This window comes from Palaemon carinicauda, chromosome 1 (genome assembly GCF_036898095.1).
Source record: "Palaemon carinicauda isolate YSFRI2023 chromosome 1, ASM3689809v2, whole genome shotgun sequence".
Taxonomy (NCBI): domain Eukaryota; kingdom Metazoa; phylum Arthropoda; class Malacostraca; order Decapoda; family Palaemonidae; genus Palaemon; species Palaemon carinicauda.
The window spans coordinates 179,025,776-179,038,804 of record NC_090725.1 but is presented as its reverse complement, the minus strand read 5'-3'; the positions used below and the strand labels follow the sequence as shown (position 1 = coordinate 179,038,804).

At 33.6% G+C, this 13,029-nt stretch overlaps 1 protein-coding gene across 1 annotated transcript in view; it reads left to right on the top strand.

Moving 5' to 3' along the window:
• LOC137643748 (uncharacterized) overlaps positions 1-11,263 on the top strand; it is a 46,971-nt gene extending 35,708 nt beyond the window's left edge. The window contains exons 5-7 of the mRNA XM_068376443.1: positions 3,523-3,634; positions 10,027-10,107; positions 11,126-11,263. Of these exons, the coding sequence (XP_068232544.1) occupies positions 3,523-3,634; positions 10,027-10,107; positions 11,126-11,170 (238 nt within the window). The 3' untranslated portion in view covers positions 11,171-11,263. The remainder of the gene's footprint in view (positions 1-3,522; positions 3,635-10,026; positions 10,108-11,125) is intronic.
• The last annotated feature ends 1,766 nt before the right edge of the window (positions 11,264-13,029 follow it).

The following is a 13,029-nucleotide window of genomic DNA, read 5'->3' as shown; positions in this document are numbered from 1 at the left end:
CTAGATCTTTTATATCTGTCAGGGAAATGGCTGTCACAGGAATTAATTCATTATATCAGTTACTAGGAGGTTCTAGTGACAATAAAGACCAGAGATCACTGGTGGTAGTGGAAACCATGGCATTGTTTTAGACAACATAACAACATTGGAATACATCTGTACTTGATAAAGGAAGTACTAATGACTTGGATAAACTTCAGAGAAATAATCCTTTTTCCTCTGCTCATTGTGGGAAAATTCAAACACTTTAGCGGATTGGTTAAGCGAAAAAAAAAAAAAAATAATCAATGTTACTAATGAAAGTTCCCAACATCTGTCAGTATATATAGAAACTTTTTAGTGGCAGATTCAACCGAATGTTGGAATGTTCACATCACTGAACAGAAAGATAGAAGTGTTTTATTTTACCCTTATTATTATTATTATTATTATTATTATTATTATTATTATTATTATTATTATTATTATTATCATCATCATTTAATAAGCTACAACCCTAGCTGGAAAAACATGATGCTATAAGCCCAGGGCCCCCAACAGGGAAAATAGCCAAGTGAGGAAAGGAAACGAGGAAAAATAGAATCTTTAAGAACCTTAACAAGATCAAAATAAATATTTTCAATATAAACTATAAAACTTTAACAAAACAAAAGGAAAAGAAATTAGATAGAATAGTGTGCCTGAGTGTACCCTTAAGCAAGAAAACTCTAACCCAAGACAGTGGAAGACCATGGTACAGAGGCTATGGCACTACCCATAGCTAAAGTCTCTCTTCTACCCTTACCAAGAGGAAAGTAGCCACTGAACAATTACAGTGCAGTAGCGAACTGCACTTAGCATAGAAGATAGATATCCTGTTGTAAAATGATTCTATCTGGAACACTTAGCATGTAAGGTAGAAATCCTGTTACAAAATGATCGAATCTCGATTTTTATGAGTTTCTACCATGATTTGGTGGGTGATATACAAGTTAAGAATTACTTAAAACAGCAGGATAACACTGGTAGCCCCATTTTAGCCCCAAAAGGAATGGTTTACAGATCTGTTATCATAGTGTCAGAGAAGGCTGCTATACAAAACCAATCTTCTTAGACAACCAATTTTCAAGGTGATTCATCCAAACATACCGTACATGCTACAACTAGCCCCATGGAGACTATCCTCTGTAGTCTCAGAAAAAAAAAATTGCAGTCCTTTAGATTGTCTATGATAGGTACCAAAAGCAATCTACTAATATTCTGCATATAAAAAACAATGGAATATTTATTTTTATGTAGAAATGCATCAATGACTAAAACTAGTTTGGGCAATATTGTTAAGTTTTTACATTTCCTTTCTTATTAGAGGAAACTTTCTATTTCTGCAATCAAGGGATATAAATCCATGTTTAAAATATATACTCAAGATTAAATTTATCCATTTCAGGTATTATAGCAGATGTGTTTAGGACTTTTGATAATGAAACAGCTCCAGTAGGCAGGTTTATTTTTTGGGGAATCAGAAAGTAGTTTTACAATATCATAAGTTTCAAGTTCAGAGTCTTTGGAAAATAATTCGATAGAAGATCTTACATCTAAAACACTTTTCCTGTAGGCTTTTGGGAAAATAAGATATCATCTCTGCCTACTATAAAAGCCAAAGATAATTTTAAGACCAAAGGTTTGTAACATCATAATTCTTTAAAATTTCCTCTTTGGAAAAGAAGGCAAGTATTACATCAGATAATATATTTCGATGTTCAGTAAAAGCCATTCAGTATTATATGAAAAAAATAAACTATGAGAACTAGAGGTATTTTTCCTGAATTGTTCTTTGTCCAAAAATGCGACTACCTTTCTTGTTAAAAGTTTGGTTACAGAGACTCACCAAGAATTGGATCCTAGCTTTCACTGGCAACTCAATTCAGCATTCGTTAAACATTTTCATAAAGAGCCCTACTCTGGTTATCCCAAATGTGAGGCTTCAAGTCCTTTAGTGGCTAATGGTGAACGGGTCTAATAATATTTTTAGTTGAGTTGATCTTAATTTTTCTTATGTTTCATGCATTCTAGTTTAAGTTACATGATGTTGGAGTTTATGCAAATAGATAATTAGAGGATAAGGTCATAGTTCAAGATGGTTTGTTCCAAAAATCTAGACTACAGGTGAATGTCAGTAATATGAATATCAAGAGGGTTCATAGAAATAAATGTAAGTTTGATGATATTTTTTTTTTTTATTTATCTACTCACCTGATGTTCATACCTATGCCCATCCTTCTCCCCACTCACTTCTGGTGTCAAGATTATTGAGAAAGTCTTACAAGATTTTCGGTGATCAATCTATGCTGAAGAAGTGTTTTAACTCTTTCATTCTACCTTGTTTTAAGTATTGTTCTCCTGTCTGGTGTTCAGCTGCTGATTCTCATCTTAATTTGTTGGACAGAGACTTATGGTCTATTAAATTTCTTATTCCTGATCTAGTTATTAATCTTTGGCACCGTCGTTCAATTAGTTCATTATGCATGTTGCATAAGATTATTCATAACTCTGACCATCCTTTACATTCGGATCTCCCTGGACAATTCTATCCTGTTCGTAATACTAGGTAGGCAGTTAATTCTAATAGCCAGGCCTTCTCCATCATGAGGCTCAATACTACACAGTATTCTAGAAGTTTTATTCCAGCTGTTACCAAGTTGTGGAATGATCTTCCTAATCGAGTAGTTGAATCAGTAGAATTTCAAAAGTTCAAAGTTGGAGCAAATGCTTTTATGTTGACCAGGCTGACATGAGTGTTTTTATACCTTATATATGACATATCTGTTTTTGACGTTCTTAATAGTTTATATAGGACATATTTGTTTTCACGCTGTTCCTGTTTTTAGAATTATATATTGTTAATTTATTCTCATCATTTATTTATTTTCTTATTTCCTTTCCTCACTGGGCTATTTTTCCCTTTTGGAACCGTTGGGCTTATTGCATCTTGCTTTTCCAACAAGGGTTGTAGCTTGGCTAGTAATAATAATAATAATAATAAAATGTTATTTTAATTAACCACTATATTACTAGAAGAGCAGGTATTAATGAAAGGAAAGAGAATTGGAAATTTTGGTTTTATGGGTAGTTGTCACCAGAGCCGAACTTCTAAAGAGAAGCAATGTAACCATCAGGTGAGTAAAGAAAGAGAAAAAAATATGATTAAAAATCAGCTATTTGAGCTATTTGTTTATGTTTTTAACGACCGAGGTATAGTAGGCCTGAGTGAGATATAGATATAGTATACCTTTTTCATATTAGACTAATTTCTCAGTACAAACACCAGCAATTTTGAAATAAAAAATCTCTGCTGATGAAAACATGTATTCTGAAAATTGTTTACTATCTATTAACGTATGCTCTCACCAGCCATTAAAATCTCTCTAATTATATCCAACACTTTTCATAATTCTAGTAATATCGGCAAAGGCTTCATGAAATATCAAAGACTGATTCATCTACAGTTCAGTAAAGTTTATATAATACTAATACTTCTTTCAGATATATCTTGAGTGCTGGCGTGCAGGTAGTCGGAGGCAATGATTATGGATTAGGATTAGAAAATGTACTTCTAGTTCTGGCAACTGTAAGACCTCCAAATCCACTCCCAGAGGTAAGTCAGTTAAACAAATAATGTATAAAGGTAAAAATATAATATTTGTTTCTGAATAAGTTTAGTACTGGTAAAAATTAATAGATTGGAATCCGTTCAGTGAAGTACTACTTATAATAAGCTTGGTAGGGGTGAAAATGTATGCGCTAGTACATTTTTGAGATAGGGTGTCGCACAAAAGGTCTCTGCATGTGACAGTGCACGACTAGCTCCAAAACTTTCAAGTAAATAAAGTTCATGAAGTTCTTCAAGGAGTGATTGGCGGGCACTACTAGGCCCATTGGTGACATCACTTCTGTGAAACTCGGCATGAGGTTCAGTGTTACCTAAATAGAAAATTTATGTTTATATTATACTACAACAACCTACTGGGAGAAACAGTTATTGTACAATATGATGAAGTTAGAGTACTCTGTCCCTCAGTGTTTTGAAATCTGTTGCTCACAACTGCACCAGTGGACAACATAGATCAAAATCTGACAGCGACTATAGCTCAATCATCACTCCATGGTAATAATGTGTCCATTTTCCAATACCCAAGCAATGAAAATGCTGGCGATGAATACGAGCCTCTCTAAGTGGAATCAGAAATGAAAGTTAAAAAAGTTCCAGATCTTCACGAAGCTTATACATTTTGAATAACCCCAATCCTCCTCCAGTGGCTCCCGATCCTTACCAGTACCACAGTCGTCGACCTTATCAAGCTTAAAAGAAGAATGTTCTTCGTTGGAGGAAGTCTTCCTCATTGAGGATGTGGCTGATGTAGTCAGCAGGATATGGTATGCCCACCATGCAACACAGAAGTAGAGCTAACCATTTGAAGTCGGCATTTCAGCTCACTCCTTCGCAACATTGGAGCATCCCATGGCAAATATCCATGATACAGTGACTTTCTTGAACCAAGGTAAGACACCTGCTCTGGCCAAACAAATATAAAGTACAGGGCCCGAGTATGGAAAGGACAAATTTGTTATTATGATCTGTGGACTGCATATAGAAATGGCTAAAGTGAGATCAAGAGGAATATTATTTCGGGACAGTGGTTGGGCCAATGCTTTTATGGAAGTAAAGGTGGCTTCATTTAGTACAGCAGAGTCTTAATAGCTTGTGTCCATTATCACCAGGACAAAACAAGCACACCAGAGCACTGCATGCAGCTTGTACAAGCTCATGAAAAAGGCATGTATCATGATTCTTTATAATTCTAATCATTCTTTGCATTCAGATATTTTTATCCTGTACCATCCTGTATGTAGTACTAGACAGGTATGCAGTAAATTCACACAACCATGCCTTCTTCCCCAAAAGCCTTAATATTACACAGTGTTATAGGAGTTTTATTCCAGCTGTGACCAGATTGTGGAATGATCATCCTAGACAGGCAGTTGAATTGTTGGAACTTCAGAAGTTCAAACTAGCAGCAAATAATTTTATGCTAAACAAATTTGTATAACTCTCTCTCCTCACAGTTATAGAACACAGACCTATTTCAACATTGTTACCAATCTTATTGCATATCATATTCATTAATCATTGCTTCCCATGTAGTTTATTTCCTTATTTACTTTCATCACTGGGTTATTTTTTCCTCTAGGAACCATTTGTCTTATAGCATTCTTCTTTTCAAACAAGGAAAATAATAATAATAATAATAATAATAATAATAATAATAATGGTAGTAGTAGTAGTAGTAGCAGTAGTAGTATTACTACTACTACTACTACTACTACTACTACTAATAATAATAATAATAACATGTTTGGTTAAAAGCAATGGCTGCCTCAGTAGCATTGATTTGGCAGTCTATCTTCGATAGCTTGGATAATCCTCTTTTCTGTATCAGGGCGTTCTGTCAGTAATTGAACGAAAGTCATTCTTCATGGGTGGGAAGTCGAATTGAAGATAAGTCTAAGTTGAGTATTTAATACAAAGTTCACAATTTAGGTAAAAAAAAAAATAGTTATCACTGACATGTTTCGAGAGGATCACCTCTCTTCCTCAGGCTGTGGTGGAATTTGTGAAAGGCTGTTGGTAGCTTCCTTTTAAATGATAATGCTGGTTCATGATTAGAGTTGGTGGATTTACATTGGCCACCTCCAGCGCCATGGCCGGAGCAAGTAATGGCATACATGAGGCAGTGAATTCTCATTGGCTGAGGCGCTCCCCAGGAGAAGCTGATTCTCCGACAAGCTGTAGATCCACTCATTCATAGGGGGTGAGTCGCCATATTGTTCTGCAAAGGCTAGGCTCTGATTGGCGGAAGCCCTCAGTAGGCTGAAATCAGCGTTAGGCGAGCTGCTTGGCCACTGATCAGAGTGGTCTAGGTTCGGAATGTCTTATTCAGTAGTTATTCTTGGGATGTGGTTCCTACGTCAGCAGGGGAGCAGGAGCATCTCTTGGGTCATATTGAAGAAGGGTTTTCCGTGCTGTATGAGGTGAGCTTCTAGGTTCCTAAGTCTTCAACTGCCAAGAGCATGACCAATGATTGTAGTACTCTTGATGATCTCTTCACGTTTGATGCAGTGGCTGTGCATTTGAAGGGCAAGAGCTCTTAGTGCCCCTTGCTGAGCATGGAAGGACAGTTTCTTGGACAGTCGCATAGTGGTCATTCCTATGTAATGTTCAGGGAATCCTGGAACATGGCATAATTAGAAATAAATCACATTGTACTGAGGAAGTCCTGAATCAGTGGAGCTGGGTTTTCCTCATGCCATCTGGTAGTAGATGTGAACTTGATCTTGGTGTTCACATATATGGGGGAGACGTGGTTGCTGACCACATGCCTCTACTTTTTCATCTCTCTGGCATTATATATGCCTATACCCCTAGTAGTATAAGTTGATGCTGGTGGTGTTGTCCTCAGTTTGTTGATCCTCCTGGTACCAAGTGTCCAATCCTAACTTGACTTCGCAGTTATTTTACACAGGAATTCGGCATATAAGGCGACACTGTATCTGATAGGAACATATGGATTTAGGAGGCTATTCAGTTTCTTTGCCAGTTGGTAAGTAGGTGTTGGCCATTGGCTAATGATATGCCTGAGTTGGTTGCTACTCTTATGGGTCTTAATGTTGCCATACAAGTAGCCAGAGCCAAAATCTTCAGTGACAGTTTGAAGGTGAACGGCGTTAGTGGCAGCATTGATGGTCTCAATTATCCTGTTAGTTTTCTTTTTGATCTCTTCAATGGGATTAAGGAAGAGTTTTTCAAATTCTGAAGTGTCGGTGAATATCAAGTCGAGCTTATGGTGGTACTCTTCTATGTCGATCAAGACATAGGTTGCAGTCTTGTTTACTCTCCGAACAGTCACTTGAGCTTCTTTCTTTAGTTTCTAAGGCCACCTCCCTCGTCATTTGAGACGATACTACTGGAGTAGCGTCCACTTTCGGAGAGGGTTTCGACCAGGAGGAGGGGTTGGAGGTCGTCGGTGGTTCTTAAGGTGCTCTTCTCTAGTGGCAGAGGATAGAATCGATCAGAAGTTCGACTTCTAACCTTTTGTCCGTGGGCCTAGGGCGTGAGATATAATGGCAGTAAAGCCCAAGTCAGACCTATGTCAACCTATTCAACAGGAAAACATTTGCAACTATACATGCAGTAATTTTGCGACCCCAGGGTAATATACCGGCAAATTAAACCTAACTGCCTGGTATATATGGTAATCATATGAAAATGAAGACTGAAAAGGCTGTGTGTAACAGAACTCAGACTCCCCAAATTGATGCAGACTCATAATTAAGCAAAGAGATATAAGTAAAATAGATATAAGTTCTAATGTACAATTCACATTAAGGATTTCAGAATGATTCATCCTGGAATACAATGCTTCAGGAAATAGGAACCATAAAGAATTTCAATCTTCATTCCATTATTAAAGGCAGCATCATGGAAATCTTGCTTGTGACGTTGTGAGCATCAAAAGGTAAAACAGAAAAGAGGAAAGATACGGGTGTTTAAGATAAATCCTTGGGAGGATATCTAAAACGAGAAAAGATAAACAAAGATGAAGCATGAAGGTGAATTTTCACATATCTACCAGATAAGGGACATCCTTCCTTAAACTGCATCAATTGAGAAATAACTTCTAGAATACTATGCAGTATTGAGCTTTATGCTGAAGAAAGCAAGAGTGTTAGAATTAAATGCATACCTAGTAGGCCTACTATGTACTTTATGATATAATCTGGAAAGATCTGAATGCAAAGGATAATCAGAATTATGAAAAAAATATCTTATGCAACATACACAAAGAAGTAACTGAATGACGGTGCCATAGATTAATATCCAGATCATGAATAAGGAATTTAGTAGGCTGCAGATTTTTGCCCAAAAACACGAAATGAGAGTCAGCAGATCTGGATCCTATTTCGAGGTTTGTTAAGGTTTAACTTTATCCACAATATTTTGTACTATGTACTGATTTTAGCTAAATTTCTGTTAATAGATTAAGCAGCCACTGGTCTATATTTAGGAGATAAAATTGATGCAAATAGAGTAGTCTTATCTGAATATATATATATATATATATATATATATATATATATATATATATATATATATATATATATATATATATATACATATATACTGTATATATATATACACAATTATATACATATGAAATATATACGAAGACCCGTATACATAATGTATATACATTATATACACACATAATAAACCACATTATCATATACATCATCATCATCATTTCCTCCCACGCCTATCGACGCAAAGGGCCTCAGTTGGATTTTGTCAGTCGTCTCTTTCTTTAGCTTTCAAATCAATATTTCTCCCTTCATCATCTCCTATTTCACGCGTCATAGTCCTTAGCCATGTATGCCTGGGTCTTCCAACTCTTCTAGTGCCATGTGGAGACCAGTTAAACGTTTGGTGAACTTGGGGAGGGCAAAGAGCATTCCTAAACCATATCCATCTACCCCTCACCATGATCTCATCGAGTAATATCTCTTATAGTTTGATTTCTAATCCTATCCGGCCATTTAACTCAAAATTATCCTCTGAGGGCTTTGTTCTCAAATCCACAAAATCTGTTGGTTATTTTTTCATTGTTATACCATGACCCATGTCCTTACAGTAACACTGATCTCACTAAACTGATATATAGCCTGATGTTTGTATGTATTTTCACGCGATTTTATTTCCAAATTTTACTCAGCCTGGCCTTTGTTTGATTTGCATTTTTTCAATCTTTCATCTAATCCAATTCTAAAGACCCAATATTAGAGATAATAGCTCCCAAATATTTAAATGATTCCACATCCTTTCATATCACACATATAGGGTATGAAATGTAATGGAACAATAGCGCAGAACTCCAGATATCACATTCCTACAGGGTCTCATAATTAACATAATCAAAGACAGCAATGAGAACTTTCTGACCAAAATCAAAGAATATCTTAAGTTTCTTTGCAATATTGGAAATTGTAAGAAAGGCAGTACATGCACCAAGGCCTTTGTGAAGGCTACATTACAAACTAGTGAACAGATAACAACCTTCAACATACTATTTAGACATTTTTTTTAAAGATGTTTCAATACTTTAGATAAATGGCGTTTATGAAAATTATGCAGTAATCGGAACGGCTGTAGGTACCACAATCACATTTACCCCATAAAGTAAAATTACAAATTCTCCAAGTTAAAAATGAAACTGTTCTTCCTAACTTATGGGCCCCCACCCTGGCCCTCTCAAAAAAGAAGAAAAAAAAACTTACAAGCTAAGAGATTAGCTGTCTTTAATATATATATATATATATATATATATATATATATATATATATATATATATATATATATATATATATATATATAAATGTAAAACACCATTTCGGTTTACATCCCTATAAGCATCAAGGTTCAGTAAAAATGTTTTGATAGCAATGGACTGAAAGGCTAAGCCATTTAGCTTAGCTACAGGTAGACAAGAATGAGGAAAGTTGACTTTCTCATTGGTCTCCTTTACTGTCAAATACAGCAGAAAGGAATGATTTTTCATTTGGACAATCATTGAAAAGCTATCTGATTTAAACAAATAGAAACTGTTCAGTCTACAATAAAGATTTAATGGTAGCCCGGTATCTATGCTTTTGGGTTTTCCAAGAGAAGGTTTTTATATGGTTAAAATGTAAACACCTTTTTTTCAGAAGAGCTAAACTAAATGAAAGAGGAATCTTCTGAAAAAAATATATGAGGCTCGGAAATAAAAGTTTATTATTCATTTAACTGAAGGAGAAAATGGATGTAGTTGAATTATTTACATCTTTAATTTAAGAGATGATGATAATGATTTTACTAATGAAATAATCAGAGATCACAGAAAAGCCTGTTAACACAAAATTCATCATAGCCTAATCTTTGTTTCTCATCCACAGGGACCATCGAACATCATGGGATTCATAGGATTTGTAACGGCTGGCCACATACTAGTCGCGCTTCTCGTCTCAATTTCAGTGGTGAGGAAGATCATTTAAAAATTCTCCTTACCATATGCACACATATATCTATACATATATATACATATGCATATATATATATATATCCATATATGTACTGTGTATATATATATATATATATATATATATATATATATATATATATATATATATATATATATATATATATATAGTTATATATGTATATATATATATATATATATATATATATATATATATATATATATATATATATATATATATATATATATATATACGTATATTGATATATAGATATATAATGTATATGTATACACACACACATATATATATATATATATTATATATGAATATATAATTTATATATATACTGTACATACAGTATATATATATATATATATATATATATATATATATATAAATATATATATACACAATTATATACATATGAAATATATACGAAGACACGTATACATAATGTATATACAGTATATACACAAATACATACACGCAAACATATATATATATATATATATATATATATATATATATATATATATATATATATATATATATATATATATATATATATATATATATATATATATATATATATATATATATATATATATATATATATATATATATATATATATATATATATATATATATATATATATATATATATATATATATATGTATATATATATATATATATACATGTATATATATATATATATATATATATATATATATATATATATATATATATATATATATATATATATATATATATATATATATATATATATACATGCATGTGTGTGTATGAATTTAGTCTGTGAGGGAATTTGTTAACACATATTCATAAAATTTTACAATCCCATAAACATGTTTCTGCCTATAAACATTTCCTTGCAAACAGACATTTGTAATCCCTATCAAGAAAGTGTTTTACTGTATAGTCTCTTATATTTCCTTTCTTGCAATTAATAAAATCTTGTTTATGTTTCATATATATATATATATATATATGCAGACTTTAAGTGGACGATGGTGGACGTCAGCTGGGACCACATCTTGACCAAGTCCAATTAGACCTGCCAGGCCCTAAGGTGCAGCATTTATATTAAATATTACCTTTTCGCTACTTTTGACATGATATTGTTATATGTATTCGATTTAGAGGAGTACGGTTAATAGGAATTGTATAGATCAGAAATAAAATATAAGCAACGGGAGTGCCTTTCTCTTTTATTTTCTAGATTATAGAGAGATCTATCTGTTTGAATACCTATATTTTTATATAATCCACATTTCTATTTACTCACGGTATGAATTTACAGAAGCATGCCATACAAAATGAAAAATCGACATAAAAATAGCAGTGTCACAGAGAAGACAATAACGCACAAATTAAGGCGACAGACAAACAGGTATTCATACACAATCATTCATGCAAGTTAGAAACAATTAAAAAAATGCTTCATGCCTGTTTATTATAGTTTTTGAGCTTAATGGTTTAAAGATCACTCATGAGCGACAGAGACAAGGGACAGATCTCAGCAATTGTCACACAATTTCTTAGAGACCAAACAAATATTCATAAGACCATTGACCAACAACCCCCCTTCTACGCAAGATACCCATGGACAAGGGACGTCCAGAGATTAGCTATTGTGACTCAGCATATTGACCAATTGGGTCCTTATCCAAAGTTCGCAAAGGCAGCAAGATTGCGAATCTTGAGAAATCTATGAGGCTGTGAACGGGGACTTGACTCTAGATATATGGATTGAAAGTCATATACTTTTCTATTAGGCTACCACTTGAACTTTCAAGTATTGGTTTAAAATGATTGGCAGTAATATCTTTCACTATTTCACAGAAAAAGGATGAATGACATAAATTTCCGTATAGTGTAGCGATGTGGCACATCAACTGAAAGTGCTGCTGATGCTAAGAAGTCCACACAACTACTTCTTGGGGGTATCGACGCAAAAGAAACTTACACAAGTCCTTTGTAGAAATATTGCTTGTGAAAAGTACCTCTCTTACATCTTCATATACGCAAACTTATTGTTCTTACATTTCCTTTCTAGCTTTCTCCAGATAAAAGTAAACCATTTTAGTTGCTATTATCTAAAACTTAAGCATTAATTGAGGGATATTCTATTCCACCCTTTTTCCTACACTTATTATTTTTACATTTCCTTTTTTAGGCTTATCAAACTAAAACTAAAACTACTTTATGTCAATTATTATAGACGCTTAAGCTATATCTTGACGAATATTTACTTTTTGTTTTTATGAAACCCCGTTCTATTGCTAATTCTCAAAATTAATTTTTTGAAGTGACAGAAGTTTTCGACTCCTTTGACCTCTTCTCACCTTATCTATATCCTCTCTTTCTTCTCGATTACTTTCACTTATTGGGACAGGTTGCTATTCTCCTTTCTCTTTGACTGAACGGCGGATACTCCAGGGTTCAATTGGGCAGAACCTTTCCTGTTACGTACAAGAAAGTATGTAAAAAAACTGACGAGTAAATAAAATTCAGTCTATCTTTTAACCGCTAAATAATAATTTCTTTTTATCACATACGGGATTCATTATTACAAGACAAATGTCTAATCAGATCGGCCAGGTAAACTAATTTGTGTGTGTATATATATATATATATATATATATATATATATATATATATATATATGTGTGTGTGTGTGTGTGTGTGTGTGTGTATATATATATGTATATATATATATATATATATATATATATATATATATATATATATATATATATATATATATATATCGTGCTAGGTGGTATATCTTAGCAATCCACGTTTGCCAACGGTTATACTTGTATAAGCGGATGAGCAACTTGGTGGAGTAATGAGAGCTTCGGGTGTGGAGGAAATGTCCCCCTAAATCTCGATGA